The 24420-nt window shown below is 38.6% G+C and overlaps 1 protein-coding gene across 1 annotated transcript in view; it reads left to right on the top strand.

Annotated features, from left to right (window-relative positions):
* LOC122790048 (gamma-aminobutyric acid receptor subunit gamma-4-like) overlaps window positions 1-24420 on the top strand; it is a 3058882-nt gene that overhangs the window by 2187266 nt on the left and 847196 nt on the right. Inside the window, exon 6 of the mRNA XM_044057614.1 lies at window positions 791-873. Within this exon, the coding sequence (XP_043913549.1) occupies window positions 791-873 (83 nt within the window). The remainder of the gene's footprint in view (window positions 1-790; window positions 874-24420) is intronic.

Below are 24420 nucleotides of genomic sequence, written 5' to 3'. Positions count from 1 at the left end.
TGAAGCAGACTCCTCCTTCTGTAGCCATAACAACACAAGCCACCAGCATGTGCATACCTGTAGTAGACCCCTCCTTCTGTAACCTTAACAATTTAATATTTCAGCACTTATTGATTGTGTTTGTGCTGTAACACATCAAGGCCAAGAGAAGGAGCTACGGTGTTCGGCCCAACTTCTCAAGTAATTACTTAATTAGATAAATGAATGAATCTATCTTATGCTGCACTTTCTTAATTGTACCCGACCACTGAGGAGCTGGAGTATGATTTTCTAAGCAGCAAGGTTTTCGATATGTAGGAACATTTTTTTTTATTATGCACCTGTTACATGTGTAAGTAAATGCTCTTGAGACATGACCAGTGAGACAAAAACAAAGTTAAATACAATAAATATATGTAGAAATGTATAGATTATTGTAGCCTATCACCCAGCATTCTTTGGAGATAAGGAAGAAAACCAGGGCACCTGGATGAGGCATGCAAACTCCAGAGAGACAATTACCAGAGGTCAAGATTGAAGCCCAAACCACTGTGCTGTAATGTAGGGATCTTAGCCACTGGTTTACCATACTGCTTCCCTGCAACGCATTAATTCAAATATGTGTTGAATCATATTTAATAAGAATACTAATGTTTTGTGTGATGTATAAATAAAAGTACTATAAATGTATTAATTAAACAATTGTTTCATTTGAGTTTATACAACAGCTTTCTGATTTTCATTACAGTGGATTTTTCTTTGCCTCACCTATGCATTTTTAATAATACAAACACTTTTTCCCATATCTTAGGTTAACCATAGAAGCAGAATGCCAGTTGCAGCTTCAGAATTTCCCGATGGACACCCATTCTTGTCCTCTTGTGTTTTCTAGTTGTAAGTAGCTTTTCATGAATTTAAAATATCATGGTGATTATCAACAGGAAGGTGTTAGTTTACTTTTTTTCTCCTGTTCTTATTGCCTTTCTCTTATGCATTTTCTTTGCAAAATAATTATACTACAGGAAAGTACCATGATTTTTAGTGTAAGTTATAAAACTTCACAGACTGGATGTCACATTTAAACAGTATAGAACAAGTGTTGTGTACACACACACACACACACACACACACACACATATATATGTATATATATGTGTGTGTGTGTGTGTGTGTATGTATATATGTGTGTGTGTGTATATATATATATATATATATATATAAATATATATACATACACACATATATATACATACACACACACATACACATATATATATATATATATATATATATATATATATATATAGATATATATATATAGACATATATACAGACACATATATGTGTATGTGTGTATATATATATATATATATATATATATATATACATATATGTGTATTTATATGTGTATATATGTATATAGGTTTACATACGTTTGTGCGAATGACATTCTGTCGGCTACAATGTGCCGAACATCAGAATGTCGAGCACACAATCATTTGTGAACCAGATAGTTGACAAGTGTAAGTCGACTATCTGCACGGAGATCACGGGAAAGTGGTGAGTGGAAATTCATCCACATCCCCACTGTAGTGCGATCTCGGAGTTATAATATATAAGTGTGGGGGGGGTGTGGGAGTACATCAGCTCCTATACGGCTATCATGTGGTGGTTTCGACAAAAATGTCGAGTCAAATGCATCAAGCATTTGTTTCAGCATTGTCACCGTTCATTTTTTTTCATTTCACTATTACTATTCGTTTTTCTGAATGGAAAATGCTTTTCTATTCGAAGAAACAATAGTAAATTATGTATATATATATATATATATATATATATATATATATATATATATATATATATACATGCACACACACACACACATATGTGCCTGGTAATACATGCACACACACACATGCACTGAAGCTGTTGATCAGTTATTCTCAAGCAAGCTATCAGTAGTAATACATGTATGATTTCAGTAGTAATACATGTATGATTTCAGTAGTAATACATGTATGATTTCAGTAGTAATACATGTATGATTTCAGTAGTAATACATGTATGATTTGTTGCTGATTATCTGTGAAATGGGAATAGTTGCATCTAATCTCATGATTTACAATTTATACACTATATGACAGATATATCTTGTCTCATATCTGCAGTATATGCCATGTGTCTGGAAGACAGAGCTCTGGGTAATAGCTAAAGCATTCCCACCCTCATATGGCCCTGTAATGTTTAACTGCCCTGTCTTTACTAAAGAATGTTGTGTCTTATCTTGTGGTAGTATTTCTTTATGCTCCCAGAAATAACTTTTTACTTTTGCAATAAGTGCTATTTCCGTTACAGTATCTAAACCTACTTGATTCATACCATACTGCAAAGTATTAATTTTGGAATGTTTTCGAGAAATAATATACCTTCCTTTCAACAGTCTGTGTATTAGTACAAAGTACAGCTGTAATGAAATTGCTTTTCTGTAAGTAGCAGAAGGTGTCTTATTTGAAAGTAATGATTACGCACAGAGTGATTGCCATGTGTCCTAGAAATGAAACAGTTACGAAAGTGTTCTCAAGTAATCCCCCTCCCCTATCCTCGTCTTCACTCTGAAAGCCCACATCTCGATCTGAGGATGTAGCATCTTCCAGTGTACACCCCCAAGATTTTATTGCAGTATCAGTTTTACTAATAACAGTGTAAAGTCAACAGACAACCCAGAGAAAATATGACCGTCTATGTTATCAATGTGCAGTATGAATGAGATTAAATGTGATTAAATTAGCCTGTTTCTCCTAAGCCACATCTGCGTTTCACGAGTTGAATTTCCATGGTTCTTACAAGTATTCGACTGTTGGGTCTAAGGACACAATATTTAGACTCACTTCAATATCTCATATTTTTTTCTGTTATATATAATACTGATAACTGTAACAAATAGTGTAGTTGATTGAATAAGTCTGTAACTCAACATCCATGAATGCACATCTAGCCTTATAGCAGATAAAATGGGAGTGAAAACTCAGAACCATCTGCTTTAAAGCACGTTATGCTCTGTCAGGCAGCAACAGATCATCTTTCTTCTACATGGAGTACTTCAGAGATGAAGAAGTCAAATCAGAGCAGCACCACATTAAGGAAACATGCTGGGAGGGACTGTCAGAAAAGCTCCTTGGTACATTTAGTAGTGTCAGAAAGTCATCATTTCTGGAAACCAAAGCCTAACCAAATTCCTTGAGAAGCCATCACAGAATAATTACATGAATCACACTAATTATTTCAGGCATTGGAGTGTTACTGAGTATCAGTGAAACAAGCAGCTGTAAACACAGTGCAGAGGAAAACAGTAATATAAAAGCACGGCCATCTCAGACCGATTCATTCATCCCAGACTCGTCTGTCATTCGATTTTTTCTCTGTCTTCGTTTTTACATAAATACCTTCTGAAAATGTCAGCTGTATATGAAATTTACCTACTTTTTTAAAGCTTTAAATAAAGGGGCTACAAATACATTTATAACTGGTAAAAAGCATGAGTGTCTGGTAAAGGTCTCAAAGGACATTATTTTCAAAACATGAAAATGTCTGAGCTAAAACACTTGTAACTTGTCACTGTTGTGACTTAATTTCTTTCTTAAAGGTGGTTATGAAATTATTCCTGTACAATCCAACATCAAGCATAAAAGAAGAGGCTAAACTGTATTACATTCCGATTATGAATATACTATACAACAAGACTAATCCAAATATCAGAAATATTCCAATTTGTGTTAGACATTGTCGACTCATGAATACTGAAGGCAAAAATGAGCTCCCAAAATCAAACTGCATGAGGTGGACATTGGTAGATACTAGGCTATTGGCCCAAGGGCCTAAGTAAGCCTAGCCAACAAGGTTCCCTGACTTACGCCACCCAAGATAGTTATTTTCCTGTGCCCCTGTCGAGTAGAGCCACAGAAATGAACCCCGGAGTGTATTTCCTATTTCAAATCCAGTCATCAAGATTTTTCATGAAGAGTGCTAATGAGGAACTTTGCTTGACATAGATGGGTTGCTTGTTCCAGAGTATGTCCTGTTTATTGTGGTGACAAGGTATAGGGTCCCTAGAGTGTGTAGCTTGGAAGGATTGGGATTTCTTTAGGTGTAGCATGGCCAACAGCTCTGGGTTTGACATAACTTTATATGTTAGGCAGAGATCACCTCAGAGTAGGCAATATGCTATGGAGTAAAGCTGGAGTTTTTTGAGACAGTAAATGTAGGGCATCTGTTTGAGGCCAGTAATCCTCTTTGTGAGGTACTTCTGTGGCCTTTCCAGCTGCTGCAAATGTCTTGTGAGGTACATTCCAAAAGTGGCGTTGTACTCTATAATGGGTGTAATGAGTGTCGAGTAGATGGGAACAATGACCCCTTTTTTCCGGATGAGAACCTTTTTGTGATGAGGTGTGCCACGTTATCAAAGGAGAGACTAGTGTCCACCTGGGTCCCAAGGTCTCTTATCACACATTCGACATTAAGTAGACTGCCGCCTATGTGGTAGTTCATGGGTACTGAGTTTTCACCAAAGGGGATGACAATACACTTTTTGGCATTGAGCTTGAGGCCATGGCTCTAACACCAGGCATCTGTCTCAGTGAGGCACTTCTGTAGGATATCCACATCATTTGGGGACTCAACTATGGCTCCTAGTTTGCAGTCATCTCCAAACTTCTTTAGCCAAAGGCCTTCTGTGTTAGCCTGTACTTCAGAGAAGTAGATACCAAACAGGAGAGGTCGCAGGACTGAACCCTGTGGTACTCCACTTGTCACTGATTTGAAGTCAGATTTGGAGTCTGCAACTTTTACAGTGTGGGTTCTGTCAGAAAGCCAGTTGGCAACCCATCCTGTCATGTAGGGATTTATACCTAGTTTAGTGAGTTTAGCTATAATTCCAGAATGGGGGATGGTGTTGAAAGCCTTGGCGAGGTCAAGATAGGCTGTGTGAACCACCTTACCCTCATCTACAGCTTTGGTGACTGCCTCAAAGAAGTCGATTAGGTTCAGGAGGCATGATCTGTCTTTCACAAACCCGAACTGGGTGGGTTCCAGAGTTTGGAGGTTAGCAATGTCTTTGTTTATGAGTTCCATGATGATACAGTCCATGGCCTTAGAGACCAGGCTAATCAGGCTAGTATGGCGATAGTTCCTGGGACCAGTGGTGGCTCCCCCTTTATGGACTGGGATAACTGTTGATGTGCACCATTCAGTGGGCACAAAGCCTGACGTGAGGCTTTGATTGAACATGGTGCTTAGGTGGGGAGCCAGTTCATTCTGTCGTCATGTAAAATGCAGCCTGGGATGTTGTCCAGTCCCATGGATGCTGTGTTTTTGGCTTTAGAGAGTGCAGCTTTTACCTGTGTAGTTGTGATTACAGGAACTCTGCATTTTTCCTGTATAGATATGGGCCCTTTAGGGGGTGAGAGGGGGTTAAAGTTAGCACTAAACCTATCTGCCAGGATGTTGGCAATATCAGTTGGTTCTGTAATTTTCATGTCATTGTGCTGTAACTCAGAGTACATCTGTGTGTTGCCATTGAGATTCTTGACATAGCTATAGAATACTTTGTGGTTGTCCCTAAAATCAGTGGTGATTTTGTTTTTTTAGTTAGCTTTGGAGGATCTTATAAGGGATCTCAGCTTCTTACTGAGGCTGACCAGGGAACTCCTCCACTCATAGGATTTCGCTCTCTTTTGCAACAGTTTCTTCCTTCTGTTGTAGAGTTTGTTTATGGCAGGGGACCACCAGATTGGCTTTCTTTTTTTTGGAGGATAGTGTCTTGGTTCTGTTTGGGATAGCACAATCCATGCACTCGTGAAAGTGATTATAGAGTGCATTTGTGTAGGATTCAGCAGTTGTAACTGCATTGTCCATCTGCATGGGTGTCATGAAGTTCACCACTTCTATGTTAAGAAGCATGAAGTTGGCTTTGCAGAAAATTTTAAATGTGGTTTCCTTAATGGGGGGATGGGGGCAGGATGTGGATATCTAGGGTGATTAGCTTATGGTCGGCTCTGACCAACTAGGAGTTGACTTCAGGTGTGGAACACTGGTCATGCATGTTGCTAATGACTAGGTCTAGGAAATTGTTGCCCCTGGTGGGGGTGTGGATAAGTTGATCCAGGGCATTGGAATTTATGAATTCCAGAAAGCGTTGAGCGAAGGAGTTGGTACATGAGTAGTTTTCCCACTTAATGGTGGGTAGTTGAAATCGCCCATTATTAGTGTGTTTGGTTGAACCCTAATATTTTACAGTATATCAAGAAAAGAGGAGTGGGAATCCTGGGGCATGGTGGTGGATCTGTAGCAAGCTACAATTTGGATTGCAGTTTTGCCTAGAGTTAGTTATACTTGGATAACCTTGGATGCATTATGCTGAGCAACTAGCCTGGAGGTGTGGATATCCTTAATGAATATGGACACACCTCTGCCTTTGGTGTTCCGATCCAGGTTAGCTGGCCGAAAAGTGTGGTATGAGTTATAACCTGGTAATGCAGGGGTGCTCTCTGGAGCCTTGAACCAGGTCTCAGTCACTGCACAGATATCAATGTTCTCCATTTTAAGAAGTGCCTCGAGGGAGTGAATTTTGAGATTTAGACTTCTAGCATTGAGTAGCATTACCCTCAGAGTTTGCTTGCCTGTTCCTGTTACAGTACTGAATTTATCATTTGAACCTTGCCTAAAAAAGGCACTATAAGGGCGGCAAGAGCCTTAGCCAGTATCCAGAATCGCAGGTGTTACAGGTACAGGCCATCTCTGGCAAAGCATTGTGGTCTGTTGACCATGTCGTCCGAGGCAGACAGATACTGGATCCCCTTAGAATGACACATGAAGCTTAGCAGTATCATTCTGGGCAATGGCAGGATGCTTCTCAGGGCTAGGGTCATACCTGCCTGGGCTACAAAATCAGAGAGCTCTTCCATGTCTCTTTTCATGTAGTCCAGGGAGGTACATCTCAGGTCATTCACACCAACATGGACAATGACAGAGTCATATTTGTACTTGTTGTGGAGTGACTTGAGTGCGTGGGTTATGTGGCAGATCCTGGCACCCGACAGACAGCTGACAGTAACCTTCTCCTTGTTTAGCCTGGTGAGTGGGACATCAGTGTGCCTGGCTACAGTGTCACCTATGACTAGTGTGTTGGGTACATTGTTTTGCCTTGTGGGCTGTGGTTGAGTGTCACACTGAGTCTGTGGGCTATGTGTCATTTGTGTTGTGTTGGGGGGGGGTTGCTTGTGTTTCTGATTTGGAAGTCTCTGTTGCTTGAGCAGATTATTATTTAGAGCCTCCATGAATGTTTTTGTGTTTCTATGTGTGGATTTTGGTGGTGTAGGTTTAGTGGTATGGTGCAAGTGTGTTTACCTTCTCTTCTTGACTGTCAAGTTCAGTCTTCATTGGAGAGAGCTTTACCTCCAGTTTGGCTAGATAAGTGCATCTCTCACAGGTTGTAGTGTTGGGTGGGAGGAGGACAGGGTTGTCTGTGTACATGAGGTAATTGCTACATTGCCCCAAGATTGACAGATTCATCAGATAGACAGGAGAGAACACCGGGAGCTGACCCTTGGACATGCCTAAATAAAAAAAACTATATTCCTCTAGACAAGTAAGGAAAGTGAGTACAAGAGCTGTTTTTCTCTAAGCAAGTGAGGAAAGTAAGTACAAAAACTGTTTTCCTCTGGGTACCTTCAAACAAATGCTGAAAAATCATCTCAACTCTTCCTGGCTATGTTCCTGCTCTATAACCTAACCTCTTCACTCTCCGTATATGATTACTAAACTCCTATGTCTTTTGCTACTAAATTCCTATGTCTTTTGCTACTAGAGACTGATGATATTTTCTCCATATTTATTTTTATCTTTACTTGTTGATACTGGTACAGTAATACTGATTTCTGTTTATACCACTCTGATTGAATTCATTGAATTCTGCTTTAATGTATATTTTCTGTATATATTACTGTAATCAAACAAACTAGATTCCTGCTTTTATGTATATATTCTGTATATGTTACTATATTTACTATCTGTAACACTGTTTCTGCTTCTGTACTAATAAATGTTTATATTTTTCTGTATTTCGTTGTAGCTTTTCTCCCTGGGTCTCCACTGAAAATGGACTCTTTTAGGCCCAGTGGACTTATAACGGTAAACAAATGCAATAAATAAATAAATAAAGGTTAAGTGCTGTAGTAATTTGTAGCTTATTTAGTGCTTACAACAAGTTCTGAACAAGTGCTGAGCATGAATAAGCAAATTCAAGTGCTAAAACTACAAATCTGTATCTGAACTAGACTAGTTACAGGAAAGAAACAAGTGCAAATGTGGGCTTTTAAATCAGGAGGTTGAGAGAGATGGAAAAAGTGCCCAAATGGCCAATAACTACAATTTCTGGGCCAGAAACCACTCCTTATGTGGTAGATAGGTTACCTAGTGCTTACCACTCCCACTGATAAGCTAGCAGGCTTCCCTCCAACACAAACAGGCTTGGGAGGCTCAGAAGCTTACAAACAGTCCAAGATATAGTAACTCTGTATCTGGACTAGACTAGTTACAGGAAAGGCAGGAAACGTGCACATTTTTTTGTTACAGTTAAGCAGAACACAGGGAGATTCTAACAGTTTCTTTTTTGTTTTTGTGAAGTAAAGGGAGAGAGAAGCAGAAGATAATTCAAGGTTAGGAAACTAAGTGGTTTGATCTTCTCAAATGTTCTCTCCGTATTAGGTAGAATGAGCTAATGACACTAGACTGGGAGGAGTGTCCCAGATCAAATTTACAGTAGGGGTGGGCAACTGCAAAACCGCCAAGTATAACAGCAAGACAGCAACAGGGAGGGACAGTGGGGAACAATTCTAAAACTACTAATTATACTCTTTTAGACAGTAAACAGTACAGAAATGTTTATCACAGCAGAAGAACAGCAGTGAGCCACAAAATGAAAGTTTTAAACATATAAAGGAGCAAGGAGACTCTACAGAATGCTTTTAACTGCAAACAAATCAGTTATATGATACATTCCTTGGCAGGAAATCAGAACAAACAAATAGGTGCTTAACAAGTAAGGAAAATTTCTCTTTAATACCTTTCACACAGTGAAACTAGCTAAAATGCTTTACAGACAGTGTGACAGTAACAATCTATTTATCAGGCACTGTAAGGCAAACCCTTTTCGTTCTAATGTTTAAATATGGGATATCTCTCATGTTCAGTTGGTCTGATCACAACTTTGATTGTTTCCAACAGATGACATTCCAGCCTATTTTGATTTCCCTTATACTCTATGACAGTTTCCAGTCTGTACTGAATCTTCCTAGCAACTTAATGCAGCAATTAATTTGAACTTTTACTTCTTAATTTAATTCTTTAGGGGTTTTCTTTATCCATCTACAAGTCTCCATCATCCATCCACTTTACTTCTTCCTTATAAAAGCAGAGAGGATGCAGTTCTCTGTTGCCATACCTGTTACTAGATGAAAAAACAACTGATATCACTGTAGGCTGAAAACCTGATTATATTGATTCATATCCCTTTCCAGATAAACGTACCGATTACTTTCTAGATATTCGGTACCATTAAATCTGTAAACAATAATGGAAGATGTTGTAACATATACTATAGCATGGTGAGGTAGGCAGCATAATTTTCATGACATGTTAACCTTTCCACAAGTTTTTTCTTTATTCAGATACAAAGTTCACATTGTTGCTTTGATTCTGGGGGAGTGATGACTGAATGTCTGTTCCAACAGAGAAGCATTCTGGGACATTCAGTAATAGTAAACAGTAAATTCTTAGAATCCATTATTGGTGAGCCTTGTCTTCTCTACCTCCAGAAGTAGCATTAATAAAGATAATGAAAAATGAGATCGAAGTCAGGTACCCCTGCAGATCCTAAATGATGGAAAACCTCATATTGGGCTAAGAATAGATAATCCTCACATATAATCTAAGCTGTCTGACTGAGCTGAACCATTTACAGTGTCTGCTGAATATGTCTGCAGCCCAAGGCATCAAACATGTGATGGACAGCATAACTTTGATGGCCTGTTAACCTCTCCACAAATGCTTTTCTTTTTTAAATTCATATACAAAGTTTACATTGTTACTTTGATTTTAGGGAAATGATGAATACATTTCAAACATCTGTTCCAATACAGAAGTAATCTGGGACATTTAGTAACACTAAACAGTAATTTTAAGAACCAGTTATCACTGAGCCTTTCCTTCTCTACCTCCAGGGTTTGGGGTTGGTATAATGGTTAAGACACAATGTACAGGGTTTGATTCTCACCTTTAAAAGTAACTCAGCTAGGCTTAAAATGACATGCAAGGTCAGTTAGTCCAGCACTTACCTATGAATCTATAAGGAACAATGAAATCTGAGTCAGATACCCCACCATATCCTAAATGGAGGGAATACCTCATACTGAGCTAAGAATAGATAAACCTCATACAGATTCTAAACTGTCTGACTAAGTCAAACCACTCACATTGTCTGTTGAATACATCTCCAATCCAAGGCATCAAATGCCTTCTTCAAATTTATTAATACTGCCTCCATCTGCCCACTGCAGTCTTCCTCTTCTTGGTTTACATTCAGAAACTCTCTAAAGTGGTGTACAGAATTTCTTCCTTTCCAAAGTGTATATAAGTTCTGTGCTATATAGAAGAGGGCATTACTTTGGCAAGGCCTGTCTGGCAGGTAGTGCACAGGATTAAGGTTTAGAGCTGTTAAATAAACTCCGTTCTATACCTAAAGTACAAAGTTTGATTCCTTCTTCCTTCATTTACCTACTTTGTGACTCTGAGCATGTCCTATAACCAAACAGTGCACCTGGATCACCCCTGAGAGGGGGCATTTGTGTCCAGTGGGCTATCTCAGTGAACAAATATATAAATAATATTGGATTTGAGGATAATGTTTATTAGTGGAATTGTTTTCTAGGGACAAAGCATGAAGAGGCTTTTCAAAGTTTGTAATCTGAATTTGCATCATCTCAATATACCACAAGTTGCACACCATCAATTTAAATACAATTAAGACAGCCGACTTGACACAAATGTCCCTTTTCAGGGGCAGTCTAGGAGCACTGGCTCATGAATTGACATGGTCAGAGTTACAAAGAAGACAAATGAAGCTTGATAGATTCAAACCCTGCACTATAGAAGCAGATCATTGCCTTACTCATCTGCACTAAGTACCAGACAGACTATTGAAGCCCAACATAATACAGTTCACACTCATGTCAGCAAAAAAACAAGGAGGATTTAAAATGTATTCACAGTTAAAATATTATCATTAAATTCATGCACTTCATGCTGTCCAGTTTATTCACAGCCAAATAATAAACACACTGTCAAAAGTCCTCAAAACAAGAAAACTAAGGAGTGTACCAAAAGAACATGGGTCACATGATGATGCTCCTACTACAATCAATTCTTTTCTTTACACCATAACTACTGCAGATTGTAGAAACTAAGCAGTTTATACAGAAGCACAACTATCAATTACAACCACTTGCATGGCTGAACACTGCAGATAACTGCTTGACAACAAGCAAATGAATTCATTAAAAATAGTGGTCCAGTCATGTATCTCAGCTCACTGCTGTCAACACCATATAGTAGAGCACATTGTAAATTGCAACCCCCCTCTGCCTTCTTTAGTTCTTTAAAACTTAGGAAGAGATTTTAAATGTGTTAGAAATTTGCTAGAGAAAAAGATTTGCATATGTAAGCAATTCTGGCAGATATAAAGTTTGACACTCATTCTTGACATATTTAATGACTACAATCCACAATAATTTACCAGAAAGCAACAAATTTTACAAGGAATGGACAAAAATATCTCTCAACTTCTTTACTCAAGAATTCTAGATAAGCCAAAATAATGGAGGAGCACAGGTCCACATTTTAAATGCCATTTTCTTTTATCTATTTGCTAACAAGGAAAATTCACGATACAAAGTGCCCCTTTTCAGTGGTAACCCAGGAGCACTGTCTGAGTGACTTGCTCAAATGCACACAGTAGGCAAATGCAGGTGGATGGATTCAAACCTTGTACTTTTGACTACAGGAAACAGTTTGTTAATAGCTCAGTGCCTTAAACCCCAGACAACTCTAATTAATTTGACATGCATTTCTGACCAACAACTATGAAACTCTAATGACTAGCATTATTGACTATTGAATAACTGTTATGCTCACTGATTTATAAGAAAATAAAGAAGTTAAGGAATATCTGGTAATTAGTGCAGTGGGTAAAGGCCCTAAGCTTTTGATGAGCTGTTTGCTATAGTAATAAGATTTGACTCTTTCTGACTCCATATGCCTACTGTGTGACTCTGAGCAAGTCAGTTAATCAGACAGTGTGCCTGGGTTGTTCCTGAAGTGTGGACAAGTCAGTTCAGTGCTCCTGGGACTTAGCTAATGAAACTGTTAGGGACTTACTCATTTTCTGTGCAAGAATAGCTATAAAATTTGTAATCACTGGTATTACTGAAATTCAGAAGTGTAATTGGCTCAACCAGTGTCCTGTGCCAGTACTATGAACTAGCTCTCCACTCCATCGGCTCTTCAAGTGTTAGCACAAAAAAAGAAAAAAAAAAAAAAACAACAAGCAGGTGGCCAGATACATGACATGCTCCCTTCCCTCCTGCCCCTGCCAATCAGGTTCAATTTCTTAAAAAAAAGTCTTAATTTCTTTTAAACTGCAGCAAGCAGCTGCTACAGTTTATACTCCACATGGAGCACTACAGCACTCAGGTTTTACTATAAAAAAGCAAGTTATTTCTCTTGTAAACTATAGCAAACTGCTTGCTACAAATTTAGCAAGCAGTCACTTCAGTTTATACCCCCTCCCAAAAAAAACAGATTAAACTGTAGGAAAACTGCTTTCTACAATGTTGCTATAGTTTAGATAACACGTGTGTGTGTGTGTGTGTGTGTGTGTGTGTGTGTGTGTGTTGTTGTATAAGAGTAACAAGCTGGCAAAAACTTATTTCACTTTCTTGCACAAACATCATCAGTATTGCAGTTATGCTTGTTTGTGTGTGTGTGTGTGTGTGTGTGTGTGTGTGTGTGTGTGTGTGTGTGTGTGTGTTAGAAAGTGAAATAAATTATTGATAGCTTGTGACTGTTATACTACAACACACACACACACACCAGTCAGTGTCTTAGGGGTAATGTAGTTGCACTGTTTGTAATAGTAACCATTTGGCCATTTTTTTCTTTCACTTACCATCACAAACATGGATATTACACATGATAGGTGGCTATATCTAGTAGTTTTGCAGGAAGAGGATGTATTTGAAAGCATCTCTTCTTTGCCGCAGTAGTGCAGTGAGTAGGATTGCCATTTCACAGTGACTTGCTCTAGTTGAGTATTTGGCTGTAGCTTTTTACTATGTAGAGTAAGCATACCCTCCCTGTTTGTATATGCATATATCCCCGTGCTCTGGTTAACCTCAGCACCTCAAAAACATGCAACAGTTGAAATGGAATTCCTCCAGTTTCCCTGAAGGCAAATGTACAGTGTGTGTGTGTGTGTGCGCATGTGTGTATAAAATATTATTGAATTTATCTGTGAAAAAGCACATATACACAATAATGACAGGTATGTGCATAACATTTCTGGGTAGCAGTAAAAAACAATGGATTTAACAAGTAAGGGAGTGAAAGAGTATTCTAGTCCTGCATGCAGAGTTGTTATAATTTGTCTGTTGTAACTAAATGCCAGTTGTTCTGAATGTCCCTCTGTGCCCTGACAACATTATGGCCATTTTCATCCATTCCACACCACTTCATTCACCTAATGCACATCCTACCCATTTCCTTGACCAATACAGTTCATTAAGGAAATGTTAAAACTTCTCAGTGATTGCATCTGGCTCAGTGTACCCCTTCCCTGATCCACTTTCAATCCCAAAAGGAGCCTTATGTTCTTGCCAATCTTTTAGCGCTATTTGAGTTCTTTTTCCTATTATCCCATCTTCCACTACTTAACCTCATATGATATCATTTCCTCTTTTTTTATTTTTATTTGTTTATTTTATTTGTTAAATGGGTAGGTGCACTGGTATGTAGATTCTTTTCAGACATGACCAGTGTCGTGTTGGCAATGCAACAGATTTTTACAGTAAAACAAATATTACAATGATCAAATAATACAAACATATTTTTATGTTCATAGGTTTAAATATCAGGCTTCTATTTTATTGATCTTCTAAAGGCTGAACTAACTTAATGTAATGACCTTATTTCCTTTCTCCTGTAAAATGTAGTAATTTCTAAAAAGTAAACCAGTATATGTAGTGTTTTACTTAGAGTAGTAACTTTTTATAGAGTCTAGGTAGAAAGAGTATTAAAACCTGATCCTTCTTTTCCACAATCCAAGGGTAATAACGTGTTACGTAATTTAGATGAAAATGCTACCAAAACCTGATCCATCTTTTCCCTATATTTACATTTAGTACTGTGCTCCCTGACCTTGTGTTAGCTATAATGTCTGTACAGTGCAGATAAAATTTCCCAAAATTCCGACACAGCTTATCCCTTTGGGGCCTGTTCTAAACTGAGAAGAGTAAGGCATACTTTATTTGGGTAATGTAAATTCTGCAGACACGTTTTTTCATGGGAAACCTTTGAACTTGTTCTAGTTGTATGGGGTACTTGATTAGGTTAAGTCCAAAGAGGTACATGGCAGTCTCTAATTGAGAAAATCAATGATAAATTCAGAGACACCATTTTCCACTGGATTGCTATGATATTCCCTTTTGTATTGACTGAGCTATCCCAAAACATCTCCCTATGCACACATTCGAACCAAACTTAAAAAAGTTACCTGTAAGTGCGTTTAGGTCCCTTAAGAAACAGTCTTTCTTTCAAATGTCTGTCTTTCTTCAGCAGGTAGCCCTCATCCTACTTTTTATAGCCTCTGTATCCATCATGTCTTCCATAACTCTGCATATGTTTTCTTTTAAATTTACCCAGGTAAGTACTTTTCAATCTCAACCCAGGCCACAAGAGCAAATATAATTGCAACACACACACACACACACACACACATGTATACATATATCTATAGATATATGTATAATTAGCAGGCTGTCTGGGGTATGTTTCTTGTACTGTATGCTCATAGACATAGCATTGCAGCATGCACCAAAGTATGTCAGTGCTGTTTGATTCAACATCAACCACATCAACGTAATGCAGAATTGACCTTTCCCACTAATTCCATATACATATATATATATATATATATATATATATATATATATATATATATGTATATACATACATATATAGATAGATATATGTATGTATATATACTTGTATATATAGATATGGATATCTATAGATAGATGGACAAAAATCTCTCTCTCTCTCTCTATATATATATATATATATGTGTGTGTACATATGTGTGTGTGTGTATGTGTATATATATATATATATATATATATATATATATATATATATATATATATATATATATATATATATATCTTGAATGTTTTTCAGACAAGGAAAGTGTAGTACCCAGTGAAAACCCATAAAGGCACAGATAAAATAGTACAAACTCCATACAGACAGTGTCCAGACGTTAGGCTTAAGTGCTAAACCATGGGGCTATGATGATACCATAAAGCACGCTGACCTCTTCTGCTGCGGTCTACAAATCATGAGGTACATATTCACAAGGGACAAACTCAGACTAGCCTTGTCACACTTCTTCCTTGCCTCACTCAGAGCCGTTCTTATTTTTAAATCCTTTTTTTTTCAAAATAAATCATTATCGATCATTCAAAGACAGCGCAATAAACTGTAAAATAAGAAAAGAGAGAGGATTGGCTAGAAAATAGGAAGAAAAATGAATTCCAGTTTTGCCTTAATGCTGCTCATACATAATGATGTATAATTATATAATCATTATCAGGTACATTCCTACATACAGATATTTGAAATGTTCTGATACTGATGCTGCAGTCATAACTATATGCATGATTGTTGACAGCAAAGATGATGTCACACTATGACCAGCAAAGATGATGTCACACTATGACCAGCAAAGATGATGTCACACTATGACAAGCCCTCAAGAAAATGTTTACTCACTTTTGCATCCAGTTTGCCAGAGCTTTTTTTAATCTAGAACTGACTACCTTCTTCATAGGATGCTCTCCCTTCAGCATCCTGTGCACCCAGTTTAAGGGTAATTAGCTGCAGAATTATAGAAAATGGAGCACCCCAGTATCTGACCCTTGGACGCCAAAAAGCAGCAGTATCTTATCAAAACTAAATCACGTCTGATTAAGATCTGAACTCATGACTTTTATAGCCTCTTTTCCCACGATTCCAGACTAACATCAAATGTATTGTTTCTTTTCTTAGAATTCTGGAGTCTCCATGCATCAGCCATCCTCATCTCCTCTGTCACCACTTCCTGAATGTATGTCATTGTAGATGGTGCCTCTTTCTGTTTTCCCATTTTCCAGTGATTTTAAGAATCACCACCCCATTCAGCCTATATTTTCTTAGCACCATGCCATCATTGAAATGTTAGCATCCTTGCTAATCCACATCTGTACTGTTATGAGGCCAATGAAGCTTTACCCATAACGGAATCATGTCACAATCACAACCATGTGCTCTGGATTTTTTTTTATGAAATCTTTTACTCATAGGTCCATATCTTACTCAGATAAGTGAGTAATAACTCCATTATATTGCTCTCATTGCAGGTCCCACATAATTTGCAGCACGGATGTATTGGTTTATTCATCTTCTCTTTATTATTTAAGTTCCCTAAATAAGTATTTATTATCGTTACATTTCTCTCTGAGCCATGTGTTTTCTTTATGAAGGACATAGTGTTATTTGTACCAGATATTTGATCCAGTAACCTCAAATGTGCACAAAGGTATAAAATAAAAAGCACATAAAAGAGAGGGCCTCAAATGTTAGAATACAAATGAGAAAATGGAAAAAAACTACTAAGAGTAAATCACAAAACACTGAATACTTCCTTTCCACTGAAAAAAACAAACAAAACAGTAAATCAGTAAGCCTTAGCTACAAACCCAGATCAAGAATTGTTCAAATGCTTACAATATTTAAGAAAAATGGATTTACTCACATAATGTCTAGGGGTTGAGGTTAAAGGCAGGAGCAGGGTGAGGGTTAATACACTTCGGTGAGGGTAGGCAGGGTGACCTGTTGTTAAAGGGTCATCTTACCTTATATAGCTTATCTATTGGGATATCTTATCGAGGTCAAATAGGTCCTTGTCCGTCTACTTTTCTCCCTTACTAGACCTATCATCTAAAGTGAGGTACCCTTTGGAACGTGCTTATCTAAGCACCTTGTACAGCTCTAAAGGCCCCTAAAACTCCTAATTAAAAAATCTCCAGTTTAAACTGCTTAAGCTACCTAGACATATTAAAAACCCTTTCCATCTTCTCCAACTTGTACAGAGTCTTGAAAGGTGACCTAATTTTAGTTTATCACACAGTCATAGACCCTTTAGTTTTTAAGCTTCTTCAACTTCATAGACCAAAAACAGTTTTAAAAACAAGGACCTGAACCTCCACTGTAAGATTAACACCACCTGCTGGCATGGTACATTTCCTACCCAGTACATAAAATAGACTCTCTGTACTCATAACCAAGTAACTCCCTGGCTGCATTTATAGCCAGTATCAATGACTATAGAGGAACAGCTAAGTCATCCCTGATTTTAACATGAATGTACTCTTAGCCAGAGGAAACTAGTCTGCCTTTAACACTACATGGGCAATGAGGTTAAATTTCTCAATGGTTTTCCACTGAGAAGTTTCATATAAACCTATAAATCTATAAAATTATCCATGTTCTATACTCATAAACTGATCAATACATAATAATTATATCCTCTCATTGTGGAAAACTGCCCTAGCTGCTGCACACATTATAAAGGAGAGGAATTTTGCTCATATTATATCTGTGATCTTACTCTGACCAAGAGATCCTGTCTGTCTTGCAGGATGTTTTTATCTGAGACATGGGACAGTGACTGCCGTTGCATATCCACCAGACTTGCCAAGTACTTCTGCCTGTACTCTACAAACTCATTCTTTCTTAGGCACATTTAATTCTTGGGCAGGGTAAGAGTCCTACAGCTGTTTGTTCCCTGACCAGGGCATCAGACTACTTCCTCTTATAGTAGAGTCATGTCTGAGGCAATGGGCCATCCTGTCAGTCATGTGGACTCTCCTACGTGGAGCACCATTCCATCTGGGGATTGTGAGTTTGACAGTTCTGAATTGCTGATTTCACAGAGTGCATCATGTGTGTGCTGCAAAACAAACATCCAGCCTGCAGTATTCCAGTAGGCAGGATGGACTTCATTCCTGTACATTATCACTAATGCAATGAGCTGTGCCAGGGCTAATTTTTTACTCAGTAACCTAATCTGCAAAGTAACCAATGAAAGAATTGTCTTCCTCTTTGAAATTAGCTCTTCATTAGAAATACCACTTACAATTTGTGAAGCCAAGAGAGCTTCCATTTGCAAAGATCTCCATTTTCCTTAACTGCCACAGAGAAAGCATTTAGCAAAGTTGTTCCTAGTGACTACAAAACTCTGCCACAAAATCTACAGAACAGTGGCAGCCTAATTCACCTTGCAGTCAGATACTAGTCCAGCTGTTGTAGAGATCACAGTTAAGCCACATCTGCAAATACTATACTCTATTTCTGCATACCCATACAGGACTAGTATTAGCTTTGCCATTTGTTTGTGAATCTAAAATACATTTGACAGGTAATACAAATTTGAGGGTCTTTAAAGATTTGTTTTATTAGGTGATGTATTGTGAACAAACCTTAATCACCATTATACTATTATCATCATCTCTGTTGTCACCATTTTTATTTTTGCACAATGTGTCAGCTAATGTATTTGTTCACAATTAGTAGTCTGTTTCTACTTGTTTAACTAAAAGAAATGTTAAGATAATAATTCTCTATGTATCTGCTTTTCTGCAATGTATTTACATTGTTCTTGTTCATTGTATATTGTTGTATGTTTGTTATTCCCATATGGCCTGGCCATGGCTAAAACTAGCTGAGTATGTAGGACCAGTTCATTTACCTGATTAACAAAGAAAATAAATAAGTAAAACCGTGCCTGCTCTCCACAATCCTCTGCTCCTCTGTGAATTAGCCTCTGCTTCTCTTCTTTGGCCCACGGTGCCACACCTCTCAACTGTCCAGATTTTTGCAGAATGTCCAGATTTTGCCCCTGTTCCTCAAAAAATTTGTGGTTTTCTGGCAAATCACTGGGATGATCCAAGGATTGAAGTCACTAAATTATAGCATATGTTGGAATTTCGAACTTCAAATCATTCAGAAAATGTACGTTAAAACAATCCCTGTTACTCTAGCAACTTTCTAAGTTTATAAAAGCATTATTTAAAATGTTTCCCTATTTTTGGGCCAGTGTACGCCAATTTTGTAGGACTTTGTCCAGATTTTTTACACTAAGACGTTGAGAGGTACACATGCTGCTGTTGGACAGATTGTAGCCTTTGCATTTCTTATCTACATTTACCCATAATGCTGATGTGTAGAGTGTCAGGCCCGATCTTTTGGAGCAACGAATAGCACTCATGAGGTTCACTTTTCTATGTATTAGCCTTGTTGTCACAGCCATGGTAATTTTCCTTGTCAAGATACTCAAGGCACATTCAGGTGTGCATTCAGGCTCAGTTCCACCAAGATTAATATTATTAGGGTGAGGAAGTTTAATGCTGACCATTAAAATGTTACACAAAGCTATGTACAACAATTTGTGTTCACTCACAAATGCTATTTTTGTGTTTTGCTTCATTGTTTCTCTCTCTCTCTCTGTATGTGTATATATATATATATATATATATATATATATATATATATATATATATATATATATATATATTTTGTTCATCTGTCAACCTTAAGTTCCTTACCAGCATCCAAAAATTTGAGAGCAAATACTGTAGTGATAATAAACTTTCATAAGTTAGGTTCAACCATACTCCCTCGGTGAATGCTGCATTGTTTGCTATTGTGCTAATGCTGCAGTGCATTTTTTATGCACTATCTTTATATCATGCTGCATAATTTGTGAGAGGCTAGGTATGTCTTGTAACTGTTTCTCTGTCCCCTCTTTCTTTGCACATACCATTGTATAAATCTGCTCCTGTCACTGTCTAAGTAAAACATAAAATGTGAGATGAGGGATGACATTCCTGGCATCAAGAGAGTCAGCAATCTGTTTGCTTCAGTCCATGAGCAAGGCACATTGTTAGAAATGTATTAGCCACATCATCTGGCAATATTAACGCATGCTCCCCAGACGGGATGAGTGCATGAGCATGTGTAAAATCAGAAGGGGACATGGGCATGTGAACTTCTGCTTGCGAGTAGCATTTTGGCACTGGATATTTCTGCTCTTCAGGTAGGACATTTTCCAGTATTTCTGTATTCTGTTTTGCAAAAATTTATGAAAGGAAAGGCAATCAGACATTTCCAGGAGGCTGCTGAATGCAGCAGAGGATGTCAAATCCTAAGCTGCGCTGGTCTGGTTGCAGCTGAATGCATCATGCATTTAAATTGTCTATTATCCTGTGCTGTTGTATGTCTCCTATCTTCCCTGAAGCAGCCTGTTGCATAATTTGTCTATCAGAAAGGAAATTCTTGATAAAGACTAAATGGAGTTCCTGAAGTGTCTCTTGGCTAATCAAGAGTATCATATCAAAGTATTTGCATTCCAGAATCACTTAGTTCTACATAAAAAAAATTCAGCAAAAAGTATCTGAAGATGCCATGATTTTAATATGCTAAGAGCCACATGCTTTATATTTTCTGATTTTACACATGCTCATGCATTCAAAATATGTTAGTATTTAGTTTTTAAGTTATTACAGTTCAGCCAAGTTACTTTTAAGTAACACATATACAGGTTTAATATTGCCATAATTGCCTTTCAGCAGCACTTTCAATATCTGGATGTAATCAGACAGCGTATATTTATGTTGCTAGAAGTAGTGTGTGAGAGTAATAATTTAGAGGTGAAATTCAGTAAGTATGCTAACTGAAATTATAGCAAATACTGAAACATTTTAAACAAGAAAAAACAGAAATGGGGCTGACACTCATAATATTCAGGGAGGTCATTGCACAAAAAGACTTACAGCTCATCAGACATGCTAGCTATTGAACAGAAGTGGCATACCGAGAAAAGGATGGCATGAAAACAGAGGTGCAGTGATACTGGACAGAGGGAACCAGGCTGATCTATGGGAGGAACACCACTACAGTGGGGAGCAGGACTAACAAGATGGACATTACAGTAAAGGCAGACTAGAGTAGCCAAGTCAGTGTATGCTCACAAATGCAGTATATATATATATATATATATATATATATATATATATATATATATATATATATATATATATATGCCAAAGAGAAGCCTCTTGCACGTGTCCAGCGTAATAGAAATAAGAAGAAATGAAGCAGATAGCAAAGCAGAATAGGAGAGAACTGCAAGCAGAGAAGTACACAAGGGTAACCATAATGTAGGAAAATTGGGGGGAGGCAGGAAGGGTATTCTTTTTTGGTCAGGAGCCCCATTTGTAAAAATTATTTGCTACTAAAGAATTGTAGGCAGGAAAGGTAGTGATGGGTGGTTGTGGATGGGATAGAAAGAGGAGGTTAGGTAACAGAATTAAATAGAGACTAAGAGTGAACACAATTGCAAACAGGAAGGGGGTGTTATCCACATAAGAGGTAGGGAGAACAGTTGATAGATACAGGGATATATCAGATAGATAAGTGTCAATGTGGAAAATGAACAATAAACAAGGAATGGGGCATGACACATTAAAAAAAGAAAACACTAGGATGGGTGTAGTTGAGGGCCCTGGCATGGTTGGATATCTGGCTGGACCGGACCAATGTTAAGGGGGCATTTGCTCCTCTGATGGCTCAAATAATAAGGCAGTGCTTGCCCAGTTATGCAACTTTACAAGCCATTAAAGATGGGGTTCTTAAGTGCTGAGTGATGGGATTCTGTAGTGCTGAATGATGGGGTTCTGCAGTGCTAAGTGGGGTATCCAGTGACCACTCCACCATAACAGCTTCAGTGTTTGTAGCTGATGCCAGGAGACCAGGGGATACTATGAACATCCCCTCCCAGCAGCAGATCCTTTGTTTTCCTCCTGAAAAGTAGAGACAGAGAGTACCAGTGACCCAAAAAGAAGTAAACTTGCAGGTCACTGGTGACCCAGCAGTAGAAGCATCGCCTTAGCAGCCCAAGATGACCATGGCCAAACGTCCTCTGCTTCTATAACTGGATCTCCTGAAGGATGGCAGAGTGGAAAAAAGTGATTACTCACACATGGTTAAATAGATGTCACAATTACAGTTGCAGCTGTATAGTGGACTAGCCCAGATGTGATATGCACCCTGCTGCTGAGAGATACTTTTCTACATTCTGTGATACCCAACTATATTAAGTGCCACTCATATACTGCTGTTAATAAAGTACACACTCATAGGTGAATATGTACAACAGTTATAAAGTAGAACTGGAAAAAATAGTTATAGTGCATTTCAGGGTCCATGCTCTGAATCTCTGCTTCCCACAGACAAATAAGGTCAGAGTAGTGCCACTTTAGATTACTGTAAAAGTGCCAGCACTGCTCATGAGAATGGGTGATGCCAGTGGCATCCCTCACCATCCTAGCAAACTCATGTCCACTTTCTGCAGAGGGGCATCTTAAGAACCCAGCAGGTGCTCCCCATAGTTTGTGTGCAGGAAGAACAGGAAACTGCTGCTTTTCCTAAAACACAACTCTGCATTTCTCAGTGCCTGAGCTAACAATGATCACTCAGACAGATGCACTTGTGGAGAATAATGGTAGCCCAATCACTCAAATGCATGTTTGTGAATCATGTGGCATGCAGCAAGATGGTGTACTGCAGCACTAATACATTGTTGTGCTCTGCATCATGGTGTTATGGGAAGTGCTGCTGCATCATGGTGTTATGGGCAATGCTGCTGCATCATGGTGTTATGGGCAATGCTGCCGCATCATGGTATTATGGGCAGTGCTGCTGCATCATGGTGTTACAGGCAGTGCTGCTGCATCATGGTGTTACAGGCATTGCTGCTGCATCATGGTGTTACGGGCAGTTCTGCTGCATCATGGTGTTATGGGCAGTGCTGCTGCATCATGGTGTTATGGGCAGTGCTGCTGCATCATGGTGCTATGGGCATACTTAAACATACTAGTCACAAGCTTTGTTGTCTCAGTAACATGTGGTCCTGTAGTTCTACTCTTTCCCCTGCCAGAGATCACATCAAGACCTGAAACCTTACAGCAAAAAAATAGACATTGCCACTGACCATAATATGCCAGCTCAACTATGTTACTGGAGGAAACCATACCTGACTACACACAACCACCCAGAATACATGGCTTCCACACTCACCTTCTATGACTCTGCCATATATTACAATGTTGGTGTAACCTATTAATGTCCCCCCACCTGTGTAAGGGATGATGACAGTACCCTGTCCACCTGTGAGGGTGTGGTGATATCTTATGCACAGCATGGCAGTCCATCTACTTGTATATTGAGTGCATCATGGCCCACACTTGTGGACCAGACTCCCCCTCTTTACCAATGCTGCAGTGTATTATGCCCACCTTTTCCTCAGCTGTAGTTCTTTTAGTACATGTTCATCCCCAGCCTCTCTACCCTGCCCTAGTGCTGTTCCAATGACTATTACAGAAGTCCCTGCCAAGAAGTTCACCTGTTGCATGCATTACCACACACACACACACACACACACGCACACACACACACACACACACACACACACACACACACACACACACACACACACACACAATAGATGTCTGGACTGTTATTGCAGTGTCTCTCCTGAGGTGTCTAGACATTGAAAGCATCCTTCAGTAATCCAACCAGATGCTGTAGTATGCTTCACATTTCCATATGTGTTGTGTTTATAGCTTACTTCCTGAATGTTCTAAGGGCTGCATATAGGGGGTCGGCAATCAGGGCTCTGTGACATGTCCAGCATCACAAGCAATACAGAACATTATATGTGCCTTATATGTTCCCTGTTTCCATGGCAGTAGTGTGTATATACCTGTCTGTCTACCAACCAGATGATCCTGCTGGAAATCGCTGCATATAGGGGGTCGGTAACCAGGGCTCTGTGACATGTCCAGCATCACAAGCAATACAGAACATTATGTGTGCCTTATATGTTCCCTGTTTCCATGGCAGTAGTGTGTATATACCTGTCTACCAATCAGATGATCCTGCTGGAAATCTTCTTCCAGG

Source organism: Protopterus annectens, chromosome 15.part0, assembly GCF_019279795.1.
Source record: "Protopterus annectens isolate FY-2018-M chromosome 15.part0, PAN1.0, whole genome shotgun sequence".
In the NCBI taxonomy this organism is placed as follows: domain Eukaryota; kingdom Metazoa; phylum Chordata; order Ceratodontiformes; family Protopteridae; genus Protopterus; species Protopterus annectens.
The sequence above is the reverse complement of the archived record's forward strand: the minus strand, read 5'-3'. Positions and strand labels throughout refer to the sequence as shown.